Below are 24,697 nucleotides of genomic sequence, written 5' to 3' on the forward strand. Positions count from 1 at the left end.
GCAGCATGGAGGGCGGCCCCAGGGATGGTGAGAGGGGCTCCCTCCGGGGGTGGGCGGCTGAGTGTCTGCAGGCAGCCACCATGGAAACCCGGGGAGGGATGGGCCCAGCCAGGCCACCTTGGGCACCTGCGTGGGGCAGCCCAGGCAGGGCCATCTCCAGTTACAAAGCTTAGGGCAAGTGGGAGTAAGACTCCGTGGTCTTGTTTTGCTGTAACAAGGAGACTCTGGGGGAGGGGTGGATCTTACCCCGTGGACAGGAAGGCGAGGAGCTGTGCCAGCCGGGAGGAGCAGAGCCCACTGCTGCAGAAACCCCAGGAACACCAGAGTGTCCGAAGCAGAGGCCTTCGGATCTGCAAGGGCTGGGTTTTCCTTCCAGAATCTGAGGAGATAGCACAGCTGACCGTCTACGTCCCCATTCACAAGATGGTCACAGAAGGAAAAAGTCATCAGAATGAGAACTAGGAAACAATAAAATCACTTTAATTTGCTGCTTTTCATCGGGAAAGGTCATTACAGTATCATTTGTGAAATTCAAGGAGAAAAGGTACCACTGGGTGGCCGCGTCCTGGGAACCACTGAGCAATGTACACCTCCCCCCACGGGACCCCACGCTAACATAAGCTTGGGGGAGCCAGCTGACGTGGAGATGGAAGCACCCAGTGGGGTGAGGGTGGGGGTGGGGCGGCGGGGGTGCAGACCCCAGCAGGTCAGCCAGCCCGGAGCGGAGGCCGTGCTGGGGCTGGAGTGGACTGAGGGTTTGTGGGTCCTGACGGGTCCAGATTCAGAAAAGCGCTCTGTGAACCGTTTCCTTGGAAAGTGCTCTTCCTCGGGGCCCTGGAGCTGCCTTCCGGCCACAGGGGCCCTGGCTGACCTCCAAGCTGGAGTGAGGGTCGCAGGCGCAGCCACGGCCCCGCTTCTCCGGTCCAAGCCCGGGGGAGGCTGGGGCAGACACACTGGTTCAGGCAACGATGTGCAGAGCCAGTGTGGCTCCTCTGCTCTTAAGCACCAAGGCTCTGACGAGATCCCTGAGACATGCGAGGTCGGGCCCCCGGGGAGGCCGCCAGGGCAGGGGCAGGGCATCCAGGGGCAGGGCCGCTTGCCCATTCCCCACCTGGCTGTTGGTGGCCACGGGCTCCCATGGCGACGGTCGGAGACCCAGCAGGCTCTCCCAGGTGTAGTGACTTCTGAGCTCACCTGTGTGGCAGGCCAGCAGTGGGCTGCGTCCCACCAACTGCTGAGCTCAGTGCTGGCCAGTGGCCTCAGTGCCCTGGGCTTCAAAGTCCCCCAAGCGGATGCTCAGGCAGGAGCTTCACTTCACAAGGCGGTTTGAAGCTCTGTCCTGGGGGGGATGGCTGTAAACAGCTGGTCCTTTCCCAATACCAGATCCCTCTGTTGGTATTGACACGCGGGGTCCAAGCACTCATACCTGTTACATTTTTCACAAGACCCAGGAGGGAGGGCCTGGGCACATTTGCTCTTTCTGTATCGTTCTAGAACAATGGGGAAAGTTCCCCCAAAACCGTGTGTACTGTGATTGCACGTATGGAGGGTCTGACCTCAGGGGCGGGGATGAAATCTGGTTGGAGGTGTTCCTTCGAGCCATTCTTGACTAGTCTGGTGGAGGCCACTCCGTCAGGACAGTGTGGAGGGCCTGGCGTGGGCCAGGGGTGTGGGAGGGAGGGAGGGGTCCTAAGTGTGGCCACCCGTGACCCGTCAGGCCCGTCAGTGGGACGCCCTGCCCTCCCTCAGGTGAGGGACCGTTAGGAGAACAGCTCTTCGCAGATCCTGCGGGTGTCCTCAGGCGCTGTCACCGTGTAGCCCACGGTCCTCGGGTCGGTGAAGATCTCATGGTCATTCCCTCCCTGCAAAGACATGAAGGAGGCGTGGGCCGCCGGGCAAACGAGGAACTGGCCCTTCTCCCGGCAGGGACCATGGCTTCAGTTACCTAAGCTCCCAGGAGGGGAACAACATGAGCACAGTCATCACAGGGAGGCTTTCTCACCTTCCCTTGAACTGCAATTTAGCTTGGAACATGTAATTACGCCAAAGAAAGAAATCACGATGCTCTTGTGAAGATCTGTCTCAGGCTTATTTTTCTATAAAGCAAACGCAGCAGGTGACAGCACTCTCTGTGCCACTGTGTTTCAACCGTGCCCAAGCCGTTCTCACCAGTCAGGCAGTGTGGCAGGGCGGACAGCCCACTGCGGCGCTGCCCTGGGAGCACGCTGCGACCTGGACACCCCGGCCTCCGAGCTGATGGCAGCTGCAGGTGACTGCTGCACACTGGGTGCTGCACACTGGGTGGCCAGGGCAACAAAGCAACTGGGTTTGATTTTGATTTGTTTAAAATTTTTAAAAGACCTTCCTTATTTGAGAGAGAGAGAGAGAGAGAGAGAGAGAGAGAGAGAGAACATGAGCATGAGCAGGGGAGAGGGAGGACAAGTACACTCCTGCTGAGCGGGGAGCCCGACATGGGGCTTGATCCCAGGACCCCGGGACCTCGACCTGAGCCGAAGGCAGACGCTCACCCACTGAGCCGCCCAGGTGCCATTTGACTCGTTTCAATGGAAAGTTGCTGTGTCTGGTGTGTGGGCCAGGCAGCCTGAGTGTAGACCCTGCTGGTACTGCGGGTCGGGGTTGGGGGTCAGGAACTGTGTGGAAGCCCCCTGCTGCTGGACAGGGGGTAACACGGCACCCCGCCCGCAGTGCCTGCCCCTCAGCTCATGTGGCCCCAGGCTTGTGTAGCATTATTTCCCCCGGGCCACTTCCAGGAGCGGAGGGCAAGGCTGCCTGTGCCAGGCCCCATAGGGGGGGCCCCGGGGTCACGGGTCCTCCAGTCTGTGCCGCACCCCCACCAAAAGCTTCTAGAAAGCCCCTGCTTTTCTTCTTGTGCAATTTCCTGTATTTTTCTCACAAAACTGGTCACTCTAACTCAAAACCTTGGGAAAATCATTTAGTGTATAATATGATTAAAATAATGGATTTTTCTCATTAAGATTCTCTAGGAAAAACCTGACATTCCTGTAAGGGGCTGACGGGGCTGACAGATGGGCTGACAGATGTAGTGATGAGTAGTGATGACGACTGCTCTCACCTTTGTGGGAATAACCCCTCCCCAGGCTTTAGGGGGTGCTGCTGCCTGGGCCCAGCGCGCCAGGAGGAGGAGTCATGTTAGGGAGAGGGGTCATTTCCCAGCACCAATGACGGGGGAGCTGCTGGGGTCCTAACAGGTTCCTGTGCCCTCTGAGCGTCTCATATGCCAGGTGCGACCCCAGCATGTCAATGTGAAACCGGTTCATGTAATTCTCAGAATTAAAGCCAGATTCCTCTCAGGAATAGCTCAGAGGGTAGAAACAATCGCAGAGACCCTAAGAGTATAAACAGACTCGTGCACTCTCCAGAAAAACCACACATCTACCTGGGACACGGTCACTCCCGGTCACTCGCTCACGCTGGCAGGAGGGAGGAGTCTGTATTCACGCAGTAACCCAGGAGGCCTGGCCAGCATCTACTGACTGCCCAGCAAAGGGCAAACAAAACCGAGGTCCCGGCGGCTTTCACAGCTTGCGTTGGGGGCAGGGAGAGAGCAGGAAGCAGAGGGGACAAGCCATGCCCGGGAAGGCGGCTCAGTGGCCCACCAGGCCTGGGAGGTGAGGAGGACTTGGGGTTTTATGTGAAGCTGCCCAGAAGGCTGCAACCTGGGGACATGATCAGATTCACCTTCTGGAGGATGGGTGGGGGGTAGGGTGGGGCATGGGGACGAGGAGCGGGAGCACAACAGGTAGGAGGCTGACAGCCAGCCAGGGTACCAGGGCAGGCGCCCTTTCCCGGGGGAACGAGGGACTGACTCCCAAGCAGGAAGGGGTTGCAGCTGCCGCACCTGCCCCTCCCTGGAGACCTCACCAGGCAGGGACAGGTGTGCACTTAACAGATGCCTTATTTGGCCTCTCCCATGGCCCTCCTGGGGGGGTGGGGTGGTAATGGATGGGAGGGTGAGCTCTTCTGCAGAACCCAATGGCACCAGGTCCAGAGAATGAAAATGAGACCCCCACCCCACCCCCTGCCACCACCACCGGGCTGGGCCAGCTCTCCCAGCCCCGTCTCTGCTCAGCAGAGTCAGCAACCCGAGACCTGAATCTCCTCTCCTGCCAGGGGACCTGGTTTCTGTGCCTTGAGGTGCAGCGCTGCTCCCTGGGGCTGCACAGAGCTCGAGGTCACATGCCAGAGTCAGAGGGAGGGCAGGAGAAGCAGAAGCACAACACGAAGCCAGAGTGAGGTCCCTTCTCTAGAACTAGGCTTCAGAGAACCAGAAATTCCAAACGCCCGGTTTGCACGGGGACTGCAGGTCACTAGGGTCAGGTAGGGAAGACCCGTTTCTGAGACTCGGCAAAGGGAGCAGAGCTGGAAGGGATGAATGCCAGATTGTGTTACCCGAGAGCCCAGAGGAGAGGCCTGCAGCTCAGTGCCAACAGCCCATTAATATTTAAATCCCTACAAGGCCAAGGTCTGAGGAGAAAACAGAAAAACAGAAGGCAGTGTCCGCCCTGTTCACACAGAGTCCAGTCTCCCAGCCACCCAGCCAGTTTCCGCACACGCTGTGGCCTCCCCGATGATCCTGACGGTGGAGGTGAGGAAGGGAACAGGAATCGAGTGTCCCTGGCCCGTGTGCCCTGCTCGGCAGGAAGCAGGCAGGACCCGCTGGACTTCCCAACACCCATCTGGAGAACAAGTAGACCCCCTCCAGCTCGGAGTCCACTCCTGCCGCGTGTGGACGTTTATCTCCGGTCAGTGTAACAGGATGTATCAAATCCCTAGGTACCAGGGTACAAAGGCCAAAGGGACACGGGCTCTGTCCTCAAAGGCCTGTGGTGGCAATGTTCCCCTGGCTGGGGTGACAGTCACTGCGGGAGCTCTACCAGTACTTCTGGGGCCAGGGTCCCTGGCCACTGTGCCACGGTGGGGAAGCCAATTGGATGTGAGTGCACGCCACGTGACTGGTATAAGGCTGCTTGCTCAACATGTGATCATCAGCTGGGGATGCAAACAGTCTCCACTTTCAAATATATTCAGAAAAATGTATGCTCTTAGATACTGATTTTCCCTAAAAAGAAGTAAATAGTCATGCTAAAAAAAAAAAAAAAAAAAAAAAAAAAGCCTGGCCCCATGATCATGTCTTGAAAATAATTAGGGGATTCCAGGGTACTTCCAGGATGTGATCCTGTGGCTTACAATCTGGTGACTAAGTGAGCTGGCTTGCTGTCCTGCTGATGCCCCCGGGGCAACCCTCAGGGGCTGGCATGGACGGAGACATCAGCCACTGGACCCAGGGGACTTCCCCAAGGGCCAGCCTCGCTCTAGGGGCCTGAAGCTGGGGTCTCTCTGAAGGAAGAGCTATAGCAGGGGCTGCTGACCACAGATTCTGGTGTCCAGAAGGCAGCTAGGTCAGCGGGGACCCCAACAACACCCCCCTGCACCTATGGGACCCCTGTCTGGTGTCCTGTTTCCTGTCCTCCCGCGGGGGAGCTGGTGCCAGGCCCTCAGCTCCATTAAATTTCTAACCCGGTCCAACTTACTTTTGTGAACTCTTGGGGAACAGTGGTTTTCCTCTGGGAGTGAGGGACTCCCCCCGCCTCCATGCTTACCTGCGTCTGCCACTAGCCCCACAAGACCTGGGTCTCAGATTTTGCACTGCAACACAGGAGTAGTAGGGCAGGTCTGCTGTGCACAGGACACATTCAGTGCCCTCAGGCCCTTGGGCATCCTGAGAGCGAGTGCGGGAGATACTGGGCACGGCGAGGATGCCCAGGTCATGGCCAATGGCCAACTCTGTCCACAGCTTGGCCAGGAACTCGAGGCTCAACATGTACCACTCACCCTGTAGGCCCCCAACCTCTCAGAGCAATCTTATAGCCCAATCTCATGGGCTTTTTTAAACTTCATTAAAAGCTGCAGACTTGGTAGCAGGCTGGCTCCCCTCCTGGGAGAGGGGAGCTGGGCCCCGGGGAGCCACCCTCCTTCTAGAACCTCCCTTTGCTCCCTGCTGCTTCAGAGGAACCATGGCTCATGGACACACAGGGACGTGTGTGGTCCCACGCTGGCCGCAAGGCTAGATCTGGGTCTTCTGGGATTCAAAGCTGCCTCTTCCTACCAGTCCGACGGGGACCTCTTTTAAGTTTAAAGACCTATCTTTTTTAGCATCTGTGGAAAACCAAGTGTTACATGATTTAATAGCCTTTTGGAGGTGATGTGGGAAAGTGATAAGAGATTTCTGGATGCCACTGGTGCTGACCCTGCACTGCACCCCGCCCTGCCTGCTATGCCAGGCTGCCCGAGGACCAGAGGACATAACGTCTAAGTACCCAGCTCAAAGCCTGACACCGAAGTGCTTTAGGAACTAAACATTTTACTTTTCCTCTTTTTCTCGATTTGACATTTTAAAGCTTTATTTATCAACAGATAGCACATGCATGCAGTTGAAAATTTAAAAACAGGACATAGCGGTAAGTCTCTCTTCCAACCTTGTCCCCAGCCCTCAAGAGGTCTGTCATCTGCTTTTTGGGTCCCTTTATGCGCTTAAAGCAAATGTGAAGAGAGATTACTTCCCCCTCTTAAGCTCACCTATGTAATCCCAGGGATGGTCTCCGTCAGCTGTCTGTATAGCTCAGGGCATCCTGCTATGTGCGTGGGCCCCCGTGACTGGTCAGTCCCTCTCACAGCAACGCAGGCTTTTGCCCAATGCTGCAGCTCTGCGTGTGCCCTTCCCGCGCACAGACAGCTAAATCACGCAAGAGGATCCACTGAGTCAAAAAGTCAATTAGTTGTCAATGTTCATGAAGTGTTAGAATGTTTCCAGGTTCCCACTGCCTTAAAGCCAGGAAGCATTAAGCCAGCAGAAGCTGTCTTGCCAGGGAAGTTGGAAAGGCTGGTGAGGAAGTTGGTCCAGGCAGCTCCCCCAGGGGAAGCCCTGCATAGCAGGGTGGGGTGTGTCTCTCTGTGCCCTTGTTATCCCTTCCCTGCAGCAAAGGGAAGCACTCCACACCAGAGCCCGGAGCCTCGAAGCTGCACTCAGAGCTCTGGGGTTTTCTTGTTTTCTTTCTTTCTTTCTCTTTCTCTTTCTTTTTCTTTCTTTTCTTCTTTCTTTTCTTTTCTTTTCTTTTTTCTTTTCTTTTCTTTTCTTTCTTCCTTTCTTCCTCTCTCTCTCTCTCTCTCTCTCTTTTTTTATAAATTTATTTTTTATTTGTGTTGAATTTGCCAACATAGTACTAGAAGTCCTAGCCTCAGCAATCAGACAACAAAAAGAAATAAAAGGCATTCAAATTGGCAAAGAAGAAGCCAAACTCTCCCTCTTCGCTGATGACATGATACTCTACATAGAAAACTCAAAAGACTCCACCCCAAGATTGCTAGAACTCATACAGCAATTTGGTAGTGTGGCAGGATACAAAATCAATGCCCAGAAGTCAGTGGCATTTCTATACACTGAGACTGAAGGAAGAGAAATTAAGGAGTCAATCCCATTTACAATTGCACCCAAAAGCAGAAGGTACCTAGGAATAAACCTAACCAAAGATGTAAAGGATCTATACCCTAAAAACTACAGAACATTTCTGAAAGAAACTGAGGAAGACACAAAGAGATGGAAAAATATTCCATGCTCATGGGTTGGAAGAATTAATATTGTGAAAATGTCAATGTTACCCAGGGCAATTTACACATTTAATACAATCCCTATCAAAATACCATGGACTTTCTTCAGAGAGTTGCAACAAATCATCTTAAGATTTGTGTGGAATCAGATAAGACCCTGAATAGCCAGGGGAATATTAAAAAAGAAAACCAGAGCCGGGGGCTTCACAATGCCAGATTTCAGGTTGTACTACAAAGCTGTGGTCATCAAGACAGTGTGGTACTGGCACAAAAACAGACACACAGATCAATGGAACAGAATAGAGAACCCAGAAATGGGCCCTCAACTTTATGGTCAGCTAATATTCTACAAAGGAGGAAAGACTATCTACTAGAAGAAAGACAGTCTCTTCAATAAATGGTGCTGGGAAAACTGGACATGCACATGCAGAAGAATGAAACTAGACCACTCTCTTTCACCATACACAAAGATAAACTCAAAATGGATGAAAGATCTAAATGTGAGACAAGATTCCATCAAAATCCTAGAGAACACAGGCAACACCCTTTGTGAACTTGGCCACAGCAACTTCTTGCAAGATACATCCCAGAAGGCAAGAGAAACAAAAGCAAAAATGAACTATTGAGACTTCATCAAGATAAGAAGCTTTTGCACAGCAAAAGATACAGTCAACAAAACTCAAAGACAACCTACAGAATGGGAGAAGATATTTGCAAATGACGTATCAGATAAAAGGCTAGTTTCCAAGATCTATAAAGAGCTGGGTTTTCAAAGATCCTGGTTGTTGTGGCTGATGGGCAGGATGTGGCGGGGGTGGGGTGAGGAGGGGAGGGGAGGGCAGGGGGTGGAGGTGCCCTTAGAAAAGCAAAGGCCAAGTCTTTCTTCACCCTGCTTGCTCTCTGGGAAGTTCCAAGCAGGGAAGGGGTGGAGGGGGCTTCGTGTAACACCAGATTCTGCCAGACGGAGGGGGCTGCTAGGCAGGCCTCTAACTAAGCCTGTGGTGCTTGGCAGGGAAATGGCTTTTTTTTTTCCTTAATTAAATTGGCTCCATGCCCAGTGTGGAGCCCAACGCGGGGCTCCAACTTACAACCCTGAGATCAAGAGCTGAGCTGAGATCAAGAGTAGGATGCTTAGCTGACTGGGCCACCCAGGCACCCCTGGGAAATGGCTTGTTACTGACAGCTCTCAGCTCGGATGTTGTTGCCTTGGAAACCAGCAAAAACATTTGCCTTGGTGCAAAGAAAGAAAACTGCTTTCAAAATCTCTATCCCTGACTACAAGAAGTTTAGAGCTAGCGTTTGGATGGCTCTGTGCTTGTTTAAAGGTTTAGACAGCTGGACCATTACTTCCCATTTCCAGGAAGCCACTGACCGACCGCATCAGTGAGAGCAGAGAACCGTCACCACGGTGTCAGCCGCGTCAGCAACCACAGCCCCAGGGCCTCTGCTGGAGAAATGGGTCATACTGGCCCTGGAAATCTTGTTTTCAAATATTTACTAATGTATGTACTGAGAACACAGCAGAAAATAAAATAACGAGCACGCAGAGTCCAGTTTCGGGATCACATACGTGCACAGAGAAAAGCCTCAGAGGCAGATCAGTTGTGACCACAGTGACCCATTTTCTCCCTCGGACTTTCTCTAATGCCCCGTGATGAATGTGTATTAACAATCCCAGGGAAAAAAGAAACCCTCTGTAAATAGTATCCACTTTTAAAAAGTAGGTAAAACTAAAAACCCAACAGAATCAATATGTGGTCTTGTTGCAGTGAAACAGAACAGAACACTCTGTCATGCCCAGATGGAGAACTCCCCAAAGGCGGCATGCATTCTCTGCTGATCTCAAGACCTGCTTTCCATCCTGCAAAGGCCCAGCTGGGGCCTCGGACGGCTGTGCGCACACAGTGTCATCACGAAGGAAGACCTGGGCGCGCCTGCCTGCATAGCTCTCTCCTTGGCCTGCCGGGGCTGGCACGGAGCTGCAAGGGCCCGGCCCTCCCTTGGATCCCACTCATGTGCTTTCTCTAAAGACATCAAAGTCACAAACAGGCTTTTTTCAAAGCATTTCCGCATCTGAATAATTTCACCAAAAGGATGCGGTTGTAAAGCACTTCTCTCTGTCATTAAGAACCAGGCTAGAGAACACACCTCTCGAAAAGCAGCACCATGATGTTTGGGAACTAGAAGAGAATCCTCCCCGCTGGGCCAGAGGAATGGCTGGTTGGACTGGAAAGCCTATGCGCTTGAATAGCAGGTGGTTTGTTCTAGTGCCACCAGCTCTGTCCTGAGCTGTATGACTGTGGGCAAGTTACCAACCCTTTCTGAGTCCTGTTTAATTTTTTAAAGATAATTTATTTAAGAGAGAGAGAGAAAATGTGCACAGGGGGAGGGGCAGAGGGCGATGAGCAGATTCCCCACTGAGTGGGGAGCCCAATGCAGGGCTTGATCCCAGGCCCCAAGATCACATTCTGGGCTGAAATCAAGACTTAGACATTCAACCGATGGAGCCTAGCCCCAGAAACCCCTCCCTTTAAAAAGATTGAGAGTGAGTGCACGCGAGTGGGGTTGGGAAGAGAGAGAGAATCTTCAGACACCCTGCTGAACGGGGAGCCCAATGCAGGGTTCAATGCCAGGACCCCAAGATCATGACCTGAGTCGAGATCAAGAGTCAAACGCTTAACTGAATGAGCCACCCGGGCACCCTGGAATCCTGGTTTTATCATTTAGAATGATGGACACGAGACCATACTGATCAGAAGTTCCCTTCATGCTAGAAGACTGTAGGCGGTGACCTTGCTGAAAGGCAGGCAGGTCCACCAGAGAAACCTTAGTGGAGGGCAAGTACTCTGCAGTGGATGAGAGACCAGAGGGATAAAAAACTCTGAATCTGTAGCACCTAGGACACACCTGCTGGGAGCAGGACAGCCATAAGGCCTGACCCAGGACCGCTGATGGCAAGGTAAGTCCCATCACTTCACATGGCGGCATGCCCGGGGCCAGGCAGGGGTGTCTGGTCCGAGCCCCCTCTCGGAGCCCACCTGTCCTAAGGAGAACTCCGTCCTGCTGCCACGGTGGCTCTGGGGGAAATCCCTCCTTCAGTTTTCCTACTGGCGCTGGCTTTTGACACAGCTCTGTTCTCAGCCCTACTTCAGATTCAGTCAGTCTGGGACTTGGGACTTCCGACAGGGACAGTTCCCTAAACAGTGTGGGTCATGCCCACCTCTAAACAATCCCTGGGGTTGTCTCTTGAATTTCACACCAAGACTCCCCACCTTCCTATTATTTAGGACACCTTGTGCTCAACTCATAATCAATACCCTGGAGGGAAAAACACAGTGGAAACACGACGTAAAAATGGCCAAGGGCTCTTTGAAAGGCACAGAGGACCAGACAGCAGCACTGAGGGATGTGGCCTCAAAGTGATCTCCTGATCTCCACCTCTGCCTCCAGGGAGGTGTCTGATGTCTGAGCAGGGAGGGAGGGAGGCTTCCTTGCATCTCTCCCAGGACAGAAGCCCCTGCTCAGTGTGAGCTGGGCCAGTGCCGACCACACGGGGGGGGGGGGGGGGGGGGGGGGGGGGTGTTAAGGCCCACTGGTCCATGTCCCCCTCTCCAGCCCAAACTGAACAATCCACCTCCAACACACACTCCTGTACTCACAGGCATGGTTTTGTCCCCGAAAAAATAGATGGTCTTGTAGCCGTCATTTTCCACGTGTCTCAGGCAATACCTCTTGTCCCAGCCATCAGGAAAGACGTCAATGCTGATCTGGCCTCCTGCAGAGATGGGGTGGGGGGATGGGAGGGGGAGGACAGAGAAGCTAAAGGTGGGAAGGAGGCCAAGGTCGCTAAAAGACCACGCAGTCTACTTTTGGGCAACTGGAAGGCCCAGGTGGATTATTAATACCCTTGTTTGCTACTCATGTTACTTTAGTGGCGGGTTCTAGAAATTAACGTGGCAGTGCTTTTTCCCAACATTATTTCAACCTGAAATCAAAAAGTGAGACACACTGCCAGCTCAGAACAAGGAATGCATTTGCGTTCAACTGCTGCATCAAATGCGTGGGTCTTAATGAAGCAGGCTGGTGAAAAATGGGGTAACAGCTTCACTTAGCTGGGCCGCCTCGAGCTTTAACATGCTCTGGTTCTTGGAGGATGCTGCCTAGAAGCAGGCTGCATGCAGTGCGTCCTGGGAAACCCACGTGGAAGGTCACTGGCAGGCAGCTTTTGGTGGTGAGGAAAGCCTCTGAGAGCTGTGGCAAGCAGATGTTCACCTCACAGTTCAAGAACACCTGAAAATCTACCCACTGGTCTATCAGACACAATCCCCTTGCACTTCCAGTTTTCCTCCAACTATATACTTAGTAGAGGTGGTAAAACGAGAGGGCTTTAAGTAATGACTCATCTGTGCCGCCAGAAATCCGTTTGCTTCAAGCATATGACAATGTTTTCGACCAACAGCTGAGTCTGAGACGCCAGCGCGGCGGGAAGAATTGTCGGACACTGGAAATATTCGCACGCTGGCTTGCTGTTGTAGATAAAACCTTTGTGGACTCAGACTAAGTCCCCTTTCCTTCCAGGGCCTCAGTTTCTTGACCTATAAGACCAACCCAACTGACTGCTAAGGTTCTCTGCTGCTCACGCCTCCTGAGATTCCAGAATCTATTCAGCCTAGCACTCTTCTGGGCCAAGAGGAGAGGTGCGGGAGGAGGGATCCTGTCGGGTGAGAAGTTAAAACCAAACCCAGCAGCCTGGGCCAGTCTCCACGAGGGCTGACCACACAGGGGAGCTTGCCTCTGGAACCCCCTTGCCCACCCTCACGCTGGGCACAGTCCAGTTTCAAGAGCTCACTGGCCCACAACAAACCCCTGGCAAACAGTTCCCGAAGCCCGAAACCCGCCCAAGTGCACGATACCTATGGAGAACGTGACACCTTTTCCTGCAAACTCTTTCCGCAGGTCTGCTACAAACTTCTGTCTTATGTTTTCTTTCTGAGAAAAACAAAGAGATACCGCTTATCTACCACGTGGCAGTTCAGAAAGCACCCTTCAACGACGGGCCACCAGGCTGCACATCTTCTCTCCATAGACCCAGGCTGTGTCTGAGGGACTCACTTTATCAAGTTCATGAAACTCAATGCGTTCTTCTTGGCTGCAGCTTCTCCCAATGGGGGACACGTTCAACATCCCGTTTCGGAACTCAATGAAAGTGCCCCTAGAGAGGAAAGGGGACGGGCCCGGAGATACATTACTTATGGGGGCGACATTATAGATGGATAAACTTCCAGGAGGCAGGGGCTGGTGTGATGGACACTTCACGGGGTTGTGCTCAGCCACGTGGGGCCGAGCTGAATTGAGGTTAGATTTCAAAGATGAAGCATGAAAAAGGAATGTCATCCTCATTCAAAATGATTTACACTGGGGATCCCTGGGTGGCGCAGTGGTTTGGCGCCTGCCTTTGGCCCAGGGCGCAATCCTGGAGACCCGGGATCGAATCCCACATCGGGCTTCCAGTGCATGGAGCCTGCTTCTCCCTCTGCCTATGTCTCTGCCTCTCTCTCTTTCTCTCTCTGTGACTATCATAAATAAATAAAAATTAAAAAAAAAAAAAGATTTAAAAAATAAAAAATAAAAAAAAACAAAATGATTTACACTGTTAAAATGACTATTTTTGACTACATTGGCTTAAATAAAACATGATTAAAATTAATTTCCAGTGATCCTTTCTTTTTTTTTTAAGATTTTATTTATGTATTCGTGAGAGACAGAGAGAGAGAGAGAGAGAGAGAGAGAGAGAGAAGCAAAAGCAGGCTCCACGCAGGGAGTCCAATGTGGGACTCGATCCCGGGACTCCAGAATCACACCCTAGGCCGAAGGCAAGCACTAAACTGCTTGAGCCACCCAGGGATCCCCCATTTTCTGTTTTTTTTTTTAATGTAGAAAACTTAAAATTGCACATGTGGTCGTTACTGCTGTTGGATAGTGAATTTTGTCGTTAATAAAGAGCTATGAAATGATTACCATCTCTCAAGTGCCCTGAGGAGTCTGAAAATTCGTGCGCCCAACACTCTCGCTAGTGACCTCTTGAACACAGCGATCTGACCAGAGCTATGGGGAAAATGCTCCGAGGGCCGCCCTACCAGCCTCAGAAATCACTAAGGAAACATCCTGTGGCCAGCTGCTACTAAATGGCTGATCTGATCACAGAAAATGAGAATAGCTTAACGGTTTTTTAGTTACTTTGAATAAAGATGTTTAAAAAAAAAAAAATCCCCCCCCCCCCCCGTGTTTCCAGTTTGAATCTCAAAACAGTTTTTTAAAAACCCAAATGACTGCGAGCTACCGATCCTTATGATGCAATTAAAGTGTTTTGTGACTGTGTGCTCAGAGGTATCTCCTAGTTCTAAACGCTGATGCCTGTGAACCTCTGAAACCCTTTCCCTGGGCCCTGTCTTCCACGCCCAGCCCTGATCTCAAGCCACCAGCCACCTGTAAATACTGGGGACACACGTGCAGTATTGAGCTGAGGGACTGCTTCAAGGCCAAAGTGGCCTCGGGCGAGGTGTGACTCTGGGTGCCTCTCGGAGCCTCACAAAGGCAGTCTTTCTGGTCACCTCTAGAGTCTTGAGAAAATCAAATGTCCCAGTTTTTGTTAACTGGGAAGCCATGGATACTCGTCAGGTAAAAATAAAAGCAGCAAAATCTCAATGGCTGGATCCTTCCCAGGGCTGCACACAAATTGCACAGAAGCAAATGATACAACAACGTGTGTGCATGAGATGCTTTTTCAAGAATCCCGCGCCTGGGACGTCCTGGAGTGGGTACAGAGCAGCCCTGTGCCCTCTACCTTCTATAGGTACCCTAGTGATTATTCCTAGGGGTGACCCTAGGGCCGCAGGTCCTAAACTGTCAGAAAAAGAGCTCGATGATTTCTCCCCGACTCAAGGATGCAGTATCACTCTCATTTCCAAGGGAGGCTGCTGCATTTTAGAAAGGGTTCTATTCTCAAAAACCAGGGTTAAGGCAGTTTATCAAGTGTTCAATTCCTCCCTGAAGATCTAGACTCACCTGAAGCCTTGCTGCCCCTGCGTAACCTACATGGGGTGTTCAGTGAGGGCTGCTAAGAGGTGTACACAAGTGCTGATCCAGTTGGGTCTCAGCTCTGCCTCCCGAATTTGGGGGGGTGTCTCATGCTAATGTGAAATTAAAGCTCTACACACCGGTCTCCCTTACTAGGATGATAATCTCTTTGAGGAAGGGATAGACTTAGACTTTTAAAAAATTTTTTTAGCCTCCATTCATGCTTAACCCAAAGAAAAGACTGAATTGGATGGGGGTGGAAGACACTATGTTTTCACTTTTTCCCGTGGGGACTTCCCGACATATGTAAGAAGTATACAGCCTAGGATAATGAAACCCCCACCTGCCATTACCCAGCTGCAGCCAGGACTGACTCCGGGTCTAGCCTGGCTCATCTATAGCTCCCACATTTGAGATTTGAAAACGGATGCCCCTGACCCCAAGTGGAGGTTCTGGTAGTCTTGAGCAGTCTCGAGAATGTACGTCCTGAAATTCAGCTGCCACTTAAAACATATTTCTTCCCTCCTCTTTAAGGTGTTACATGTTAAGGGGCAGAAAACGGAGAAGAAAATGAAAGTATTTCCAAGTAGCCACCTGTAACCTCACCACCGGGAAATAGCCACTGTTAGAGCTCATGGGTTCATCTGCCCATCTTTTGACCGTGGGCACGAACGGACATTATTGTTGTTCATACATCAAAATGGGAATCAACAGCGAGAGGTGGGTCCCCAAATCAGATGCTTACGGAGGTCAGAACAAGGGGGGGCTGGGAAAGATGGGGGGAATGGGGGTGGGGGCGTGCACCGCTTAGCTGACTACTGCCGTGTTGAACGGGCATCGAGCTGCCAGGTCAGAGGCTACTGAAGCCAGAAGTGCAGGTACTCTACAGGGTGAAACCAGACTTTCAAAGGAAGCAATTAATGCAGATTTCATTTCGCACCTTGGGCCCAGCAAACAGGGCCGCGCATGGGCCTCCAGGCGGGCTCCTGGGTCTGGGGCTCATGCTGCTTTTCACACTGCTGTTTTATAGGCCTTCCCCCAGATCCACAGCCTCCGAAAGCGTCTGGTTTCCGACTCCCATCATGTGGAAATGCCGTCACTTACGTGATCATTTTCCACTAGAAGGTTTCCAGGAATTCCTCACTAAGCACGGGGCCCAGGACTTACACTAGCACAAAGCCAGCGAATGACACTACTCTACCTGCTGGTGCTGCGTCTTGGCTAAAAGCAAAAACCCACCTCTTCTTCGGGAGTTTAATTTTCGCAATGTAGCTCAGGCAGTAGTTGATTAAATCTTGGATTAGGGCCTCACCCAGGTGACCTTGAATGTTCTAGACAAAGAAAATACTGGGGTTACTTGATTCAGGGGGAGGCGTTTTCAGAATAACTTTAGAGCAAAGCCAGGTCTTCAGCCACTATTGGCCGAGGGTCACCCGGCTGCTGTGGCGGCCAGGGTGACACGCCCCACTCCCTTTCTCCTTTTCCTGCTTGAAAACAGAAGACAAACCACAAAGGGCTTTCATTAAAGCATTTTCTGCTTCATTACTCAAGATTTTTGTGCTCATTATCTTTCAAATACTTCATGAAAGGCCCAAAGAGTTTATTATTGCTGCTTTTATTCAATTAAAACATCTACAGACGCTGACAGAAAATGTAGTTGTTCCACTTAGGCTTTCTCTCATGTCTGAGTAGAACGATCTTATTACTAATGAGACCCACACAGCACCTCTTAAAAATGCTTGTTGTGAGGCAGCCTGCCCTAGTCTCTGCCAGCATAAGAGAAAAATCAGATTAAGTATCCTTAAAAAACAGTTAAAAAATTTGACAATTTTGAAAACGCGATAGTCACATGGTTCGACATTCAAGATGTAAAAAAAAGAATACAGGGTGGAGATTCACTCCTTCCCCTGCTCCTCACCTCCCAGAAGCATCCAATGTCAAATATCTTTTTAGAAAACATTTTAACAATAGTATATAGTCCTCTGGATACTTGAGAGCCTACCTGTTTACACAAGAGTTTCCCATCTTTGTACGCTACCAGGCCATTTTCGGGAAACACATAATCATATTTTTTAACCACTGCAACCAAAACAAAAGAAAAGTTAGTGTGTGAGGAACTGCAGCCAGAGCTTCTATTTCTGGATTAACACGCATCACCAATAACATTGCTGAACTCCAGTAAGAACTGTGAAATATCTTGTCTTAACAGATTGGGAGGGTAGGACAAGCACCTTAAAATAATTTTTTTTTTTTAAGACTCTTAACTACAAGTGTGCAAGATGGTGGCCAGGCTGCAAAATGGAGACTTGGTGGCCGGCCCCTCACGTCTCTGCCTTCAGCCCTCTGCACCTGGAGAGGAAGATGGGACCTAAGGATGGCCCCCCCAGCCTCCCTGCGGGTCCGCCTCACCAGGGCAGCACTGAGAATGCACAGGTTCCCAGGCTTTGCTCTCAGGCTTTCTGAATCAGAACATGCAGGGGCTAGGCTAAAAATAAAAACCTAAAAAAAGATTCTTTTTTAAAAAATTAAAAACAAGGTCTTTAGGTGATTCTTACATGTAGCCAGATTTGGAGCCCACTCACATGAATCTAAATGGGTTCCCAAATATCAGTTGCTTGCGAAAATGCAGATTCCCAGGTTTCCTGTATTGGGTGGGACCCTCACATCTGGATTTTCACAAGTTCCTCAGGTGATTCTGATATAGCTGAATCTTCTACTTTCTTCTAGCTCGTGAACAGTTTTGTTGTTTTGACTTACAGTCTTTGAAATCTACAGATAACGCCCTACCCTGAAATAAAACCTCTCTGAGCCTCTGGTTAAAAATATGGCCAGAGGCAGAAGGGGCCGTTGGGTCCTAGTAACAGGATTTCCAGGGCTTAACATGCCCCATTATGTTGTTTCTAGTGTTTCTAAGTAGAGTATCTTCAAGGAAGATTAAGTGTGAGCAGAACAAAGAGTTTTAAAGAGAATGTATTGATTGTGCTCAGAGTAACTAATCCAATAAAAACAGCTTACCCAGATCTGGACTGTAAGATATTATAGTTAAAACACCGGTTCTCTACTGGGGGTGATTTTGTTACCCCAGAGAACACATGGTAAAGTCTGGGGACATTTCTGGTTGTCATACTGCAGGGGAGGTGCTCCTGGCATCACGTGGGTGGAGGCCAGGGGTGCTGCTGAACATCCTACAGTAGGCAGAACTGCCTCCGACGACAGAGAACGATCTGGCCCAAAACGTCAACAGTGTCCACAAGAATGATCAACTCATCTACGCTCCACCCTCCAGTGCTTACAGGCCAGAAACCCTGGAGGCACAAGAGAAGCAATCTATAGTCTGTGTAGTTTCAAGAAAAACGGGTAACCAGACAGTTTCCAACAAGCAGAGTGCTGTGCTGGCAGGACTGTGCATTACAAGGTCCTGGGTGGAGCTGCTAAAACACTCCCAGGCCCTGGAGACCTCAGAATCTGCAGCAAAGGGGTCCTGTGCTGAGGATTCTGGTTCAATAGGTAGGGGACCAGCCCAGGTGACTCCTGGTTAGGGAATTCTGGGAAATACTGTGTTAGGGCAACGGAGAGGAGGCCCCTAGACCTGGAGTGCACCTCCACCCCTGGGTGAGGATGGTCAGGAGATTGGGCCTGAGCTGAGCTAGGAGAGTGGATGGGGCAACAGGAAGTATTCCAGGTGGTGACACACACACTCAAACTTCTGGGGGACCCTGGCTGTGTGTCTGAGTACCAAGTGGTTCACCACCAACTCCAGAAAGTTACCTCTAAGATTAAGAACAGAGGAAAGAGAAAGCAGAGAGAATGTCTGCCCAAACCAGTGAGCAGGAAGCCTGCCACACGGGAGGAGGGCTCAGGGCGGCCCATGATCCTTAATGGCCACAGGCCCTACTGTCCTCACAGGAAGCTGTAATCAACAACGTAGAGTTTACTTACCATCATTTCCCAGCTGTTCCTGCACTTTCTCAAAGTCTGACCCGCCTACTACTCCAATTTTGATCCTCTGCCTCAAGTTTTGTAGAAAGCCATCCATTTCTTCGGTGATTTTCTACAAAAAGGAACGTAAAAAATCCTGAGCTGTAAAGTAACCGGGAGACTAAAACTGTAACAGTGACACAACCCTGACTTTCACGCGTGCCAGTTCAGGCTCTAGATCCGTATAGTAGGTTCAAATATTATAGTTGTCATTTGGGGACATCAACTTTTTACCAGTAGAAAATGTGTTAAATTTTATTTATTTTTACCTAGCTTAAAACATGCAAGCGATCTATTAACAGCTGTTGTGTGCTGCTCCTCTCTACCTTCATATACCTGTCCAAATGCACAAAAATATAAATAGGTCTTATTTCCTGAAACACAAGTGGCCTCATTCCATGTCTTGAGCAGTGAGCTGTGGTGACCATTCTATGCTGATACACACACATCTGGAGCATTCCTCTCAAATGCTATGCTGTATTCCACTTACGGATTTAAGTTGCTGATTTTATTTTATTTTTAAAAAATATTTTATTTATTTATTCTTGAGAGAGAGAGAGAGAGGCGCGCAGAGACACAGGCAGAGGGAGAAGCAGGCTCCCTGTGGGGAGCCGACGCAGGACTCTATCCCAGGACCTTGGAATCATGACCTGAGCCAAAGGCAGACCCTCAACCACTGAGTCACCCAGGTGTTGTCACTTTTTTTTTTTTTTTTTAAAGATTTGACAGAGTGGGAGCAAGCAGCAGACTCCTCACTGAGCAGGGTCAATTTTGAATGAACTGACTTTTTTTTTTTAAGATTTTATTTATTAATGAGAGACAGAGAGAGAGAGAGGCAGAGACACAGGCAGAGGGAGAAGCAGGTTCCCTGTAGGGAGCCTGATGCGGGACTCAATCCCAGGACTCCAAGATCACGCCCTAGGCCAAAGGCAGACGCTTAACCACTCAGCCACCCAGGGATCCCCAAGTTGCTGATTTTTTTTCTCAGGGGGAGGGTCGGGGGTCCGGAGAGGGGGCAGGGTGCAGCGGGCGGGGGGGGGGGGGGGGGGGGGGGGGCGGCTGCCGGGCGGGGGCACCTTGGCTTGGGAGGGAGGGGCGATGGACTTGCCCAAGTTGCTGATTTTAAAACAAAATGTGGTAAGTTTAAAGAGGACGTTCAGAATTGATTTGTTATAATCATACCAAACTGGGACGCCTGGGTGTCTTGGTTAAGCGTTTGGGTTTGGCTCAGGTCATGATTTCAGGGTCCTGGGACCGAGCCCATGCCGGGTTCTTTGTTCAGCGGGGAGTCAGCTTCTCCCTCTCCCTCTGTGCTCTCTCTCCAATAAATAATCTTAAAAAAGGATTAATCATACAAAACTAAAAATAAGTACAAGAGTAAGATCACTAGATTTTTTTTTTAGCCTCTCATAAAAGAAAAGCTCCTATCAATAGTGGTCTCGATGGTATAATTTTACGCTAAAGTCCAAACTGTGCACTAATTCAAAAGAAATTATGAACATGACAAGATATCCCTGTATTAATCCCAGTTTGTTTTTTACGGTTATTGTTACTTTTAGCAATGTGAATTATACATTCACATGGGGAATACTTAATCTTTTTTTTAAAGATTTATTTATTTATTTATCTATCTATCTATTTATTTATTTATGATAGACATAGAGAGAGAGAGGCAGAGACACAGGAAGGAGAAGCAGGCTCCATTCCGGGAGCCCGACGTGGGACTTGATCCCGGGTCCCCAAGTTCGCGCTCTGGGCCAAAGGCAGGTGCTAAACCACTGAGCCACCCAGGGATCCACCCCCCCAACCTTTTTTTGAGAGAGAGAATCTTAAGTAGGCGCCATGCCCAGTGCATAGCCCGAGGCAGGGCTTGATCTCACAACCCTGAATGATCTGAGCTAAAATCAAGAGTAGGATACTTAACTGACTGAGCCACCCAGATGCCCTACTTTATTAATATTTTTAGAGTAAACTCTACCCTTAACATGGGGCTTGAACTCATGACCCCGAGATCAAGAGTCACATGCTCCACTGACTGAGCCAGCCGGGTAGCCCTCACACGAGGTATCTTTAGAAGTGAAGTGAGCAGAAATTAAAAACAAAAACACAACTTCAATATGTAAACATCTAGAGTGCAATCTTCTTAAAAAAAAAATGTTTTAGAGTAACACAAACATAGAATAAAACTGCACAAAAAGGCTTATAACAGAGCAATCTTTTCTACATCTTCCAGTGGAATCTTGACCTAGCAGATAAAATCGAGGAGTGCACCGGCAGCCTCTATGAATCAATGACCGTGAAAATGGGTCCCAGAGGCCCCAGAGTGGCTTACTCACACCTGACGTCAGGATGGCCGGATGCGGGGAAGACTCCTGACGTTAGAATGGCCGGAAGTGGGGAAGAGTCTCTGGATTGCAAAACACTAAAAATGCAATATTTCCATTTTTAAGCAGAACCCAAAGCTGCAATTTATCTTTTTTTTTTTTTTTAAGATTTTCTATTTATTTATTCATGAGATACAGAGAGAGAAGCAGAGACACAGGCAGAGGGAGAAGCACGCTCCATGCAGGGAGCCCAATGTGGGACTCGATCCCAGGACCCACAATGATGACCTGAGCCAAAGGTAGATGCTCAACCGCTGAGCCACCGAGGCATCCCTGCAATTTATTTCATCTGAACCCCTGTGCACTGAGGAGCTCTGTGGTATTGTGACCATCAAACGTGTCTGCAATGTGTGTGGGTCAGAAGGCACCTCTTCATTTCCAAGTGGCAGCAAAAATTTTTTGACAGGAAAGAAGACCCAGCTGCTTGTGAGCACAACAGAGCATCTAAACTATCCACTGCAGGGAGATCTTTAGAGCAAAATAGTCACACATCAAAGTTGTTGTGACAGTCCCAAACAACTCCTGTGTTGGTAATCACAAGGAATTCTTTATAAAGCATCCTGGACAAAAAGGGAAACGAAGAAAGTTCCACAAACTTGAAACTGAGGTCAAAGAATGTTAAAAATTCACCTTCTGAAGGTGAATTTCGGCCTTTTACAGAAAATGTTTGCCAACTGCTGGACTGGGGCATTAAATCATATGTAGGAATGGATGACAATCTCTGTCAGTGGTGATAATGGCACTACGGTCATCATGATGCCTTCAAGAAATGCAGGCTCAAATACTCAGGGGTGAAGCACCATGATGACCGTGGCTTTGGAAGCGATACAGCGGAAGAAAAAGGTGGAGAGAAAGTTAATGTCATTTGTTACTGAATTTAAGTGGGGGCGATATGGTTGTTCTGCATACTACGTTCTCCATGATTCTGTACTTCTGACATTTTTAAACATTTTTATTTATTTTAGTTTTTTAAGATTTTATTTTCAAGTGATCTCTACACCCAACACACGGCTCCAACTTACGATCCTGAGATCAAGAGTCACATGCTCTATTGGGTGATCTAGCCAGGCGCCCCTGTGTGTTTGAAATTTTTATGATATAAAGATAAAAACAATTCACTCAAGCTTTATGACTGCTTCTTTTCGCAGCCTTTTGTTCTAAGTCTCAACAGCTTTTTGGAGGGAATGGCATTTCTTAGGAAAAGTGCTCGGCACAAGAATATTCTACTAAAATAGTGAGATGTGTGAAGCTGTGGACTCTGTTCTACTTGTATTTTACCCCTGTTTATACTGTATCGTGTTTCAGCACCTGCAAGATAACCCATTCTTCCACTTCCGGATTGTAATACGCTTATCAGTGTTTGAGAACGTATGTATTGGGGGGTGAGGGGGAAAGGCTGTGTAATGAATAGCCCTGTTGCTAAAATAATTTTATTTTTTACCTGGAACACCCAGCACACAGAAACAATCTCCTTTCTTTAAGTTAGACTTTTTTTTTTTTCAGTATTAAAATTGTTTGCTGCAAAGAGTATCACGTTTCAAATGTGTTAAGGAAATGCGTCGCAGGTTTCTTTGCTATTTCATACTTCCTGCTTATCTATCCTGATTCCCTCTGGGAGACCTAAGCACCTTCCGGAAATGGCATAACCAGCAGCCAGCGCAGCTTCCATCTGAGAGCGGTGGCAGATAATGGCCAACTTAGCAAATAACAACGCCCAGTGGCCCAGAGGCTTGTACCAGATGGGCTGTGAGAAATCAAGGTCACAGTTTCACAGAGTCTCGGGTTCCTTATGTTTAAAAGGGTAAAGGAGATTAATCTGTGGGATGAAAGAAGGAGAAAGGGTGAGAAGGTCCAATGGTGTCAAGTAAAAAGGTCTGGAATGTGAACCCTAGACCATTACAGCCCATGGGCCAAAGTGAGCAGCTGTTTGTTTTTATAACAAATAAATCAGGGGGATCCCTGGGTGGTGCAGCAGTTTAGCGCCTGCCTTCAGCCCAGGGCATGGTCCTGGAGTCCTGGGATCGAGTCCCACGTTGGGCTCCCTGCATGGAGCCTGCCTCTCCTCTCTCATGAATAAATAAATAAAATATTTAAAAAATATTTTTTTCAAGTCCTGATGTGGGACTTGAATCTGGGACCCCAGGTTCAGGCCCTGGGCTGAAGGCAGGCGCCAAACCGCTGAGCCACCCAGGCGTCCCTAAATAAAGTTCTAACACATCCATGCTGTGTCTACATCAGGTCTACAGCTGCTTTTGCATTAAAGGTGAGCAGTTACTACAGACCACGTAGTCGGCAAACACAATAATTTTTTGCTATCTGGCCCTTCACAAACAAGGAATTGCTGACTCTGGCTCCAGATAGCCAAGGGCTTCTAACCGTCCACAGGTGCGAGCCGGCCAATGCCTCTGAAGCAGAAAAGGCCTTTGAATAACTTGGCAGTTGAATGTGGTTAGGAGCGACACTGAACCTGTGGCTCAGGAAGGCCAAACGGAAAAGAAAAAAAAAAAAAAAAAAAAAAAAAGGGAAGGCCAAACGAGGGCACCTGGGTGGCTCAGTGGTGGAGCACCTGCCTTCAGCTCAGGTCCTGGGACGGAGTCCCGCATCGGCTTCCCCAGCAGGGAGCCTGCTTCTCCCTCTGCCTGCGTCTCTGTCTCTCTCATGAACGGATAAATAAAATCTTAAAGAGGAAAACGAAAGGCAAGGCGATGTCATGTAAAGTCCCACGTATTTGGTGCAGAAACGCGTGGAGCACACCGGCGCCACCCTCTGGCCAAAATGAAGAGAGCGGGGAGAGGCTGCGAAGGCCGTGAGGTCACTCGGGTCGGGTGGCAAGTCTGCGGCTCAGGGACCAGCTCCCCCGCCAGGGCTGGTGTGAGCCTGAGCTTCGCCGCAAAGGTCGACCTCGGCCGAGACCCGGGCGTGGGAAGCCAGCTCCCGAGAGTCGAAGGAGGCTCTCAGCGGGCGGCGTGAGGAAAGCCCAGGTCCCCTCCATCACTCGCGCCGGAGTGGGGTGGGGAAAGGTCGCGGCGGCGGCAGCGCTCACGGACTGTTACGGAGCACAGCCTGCTGCGCCCCAGAGACTCTTCCTGAATTTATTCCATTTCATGCGAGAGCCCCGCCCGGCACCGGGAAGGTCCCCACGTGGAGCCGTGGATGCTGAGACTCAGAGGTTAAGCGACGTGCTGTCAACAGGGTCCAGCTCAGACAGCTCGCAGGCGACAGGGCGGAGGGCGGGACGCCGCTAGCGGCTGGGGGCGCTGACTTGGGCTCGAATGCAGCGCGGCGGGGAGAGAGTCCGGAGCTGCCTTTTCCAACCCCAGCCACTTTTTTTTTTTTTTTTTTGCATTCGAGGGCTTTCCGGCCCCCGTCCCGTGTCTCCGAGCACCCTGGGGCTCTGCACCCCGCCGGGCGCCGCCTCACCTGCCGCGGGGCCGTCAGCGTCCCGTCCACGTCGAAGAGGCACAGCGCCGAGCCGGACGCCGCCATGTCCCCGCCTTCCATCCGGGACTCGTCGGCAACCCGGAACTTCCGGGTTCGGCCCCTTCCTCCCCGCGCCGCGGGGCACGCTGGGAGGAGGATGATTTTTTTTTTTTTTTTTTCTCCTCCTCCCA

At 50.3% G+C, this 24,697-nt stretch overlaps 1 protein-coding gene across 2 annotated transcripts; it reads right to left on the reverse strand.

The window, feature by feature from the left end:
* Positions 1 to 459: 459 nt before the first annotated feature.
* On the reverse strand, positions 460 to 24,664 carry PMM2 (phosphomannomutase 2). 2 transcript variants are annotated; one of them, XM_038540427.1, is made up of 8 exons: positions 24,507 to 24,664; positions 18,664 to 18,775; positions 16,727 to 16,803; positions 15,964 to 16,055; positions 12,760 to 12,859; positions 12,561 to 12,636; positions 11,307 to 11,422; positions 460 to 1,862 (listed from the first exon to the last, which is right to left on the reverse strand). In XM_038540427.1, the coding sequence occupies exons 1-8, from the start codon at positions 24,585 to 24,587 to the stop codon at positions 1,761 to 1,763; spliced, it is 756 nt and encodes a 251-aa protein (XP_038396355.1). In that variant the 5' UTR covers positions 24,588 to 24,664; the 3' UTR covers positions 460 to 1,760. The 2 variants fall into 2 exon arrangements, with proteins under 2 accessions (XP_038396355.1, XP_038396356.1); XM_038540428.1 differs by lacking the exon at positions 460 to 1,862 and adding an exon at positions 7,242 to 7,271.
* Positions 24,665 to 24,697: the final 33 nt, after the last annotated feature.

Source organism: Canis lupus, chromosome 6 (assembly GCF_011100685.1).
Source record: "Canis lupus familiaris isolate Mischka breed German Shepherd chromosome 6, alternate assembly UU_Cfam_GSD_1.0, whole genome shotgun sequence".
Lineage (NCBI taxonomy): Eukaryota > Metazoa > Chordata > Mammalia > Carnivora > Canidae > Canis > Canis lupus.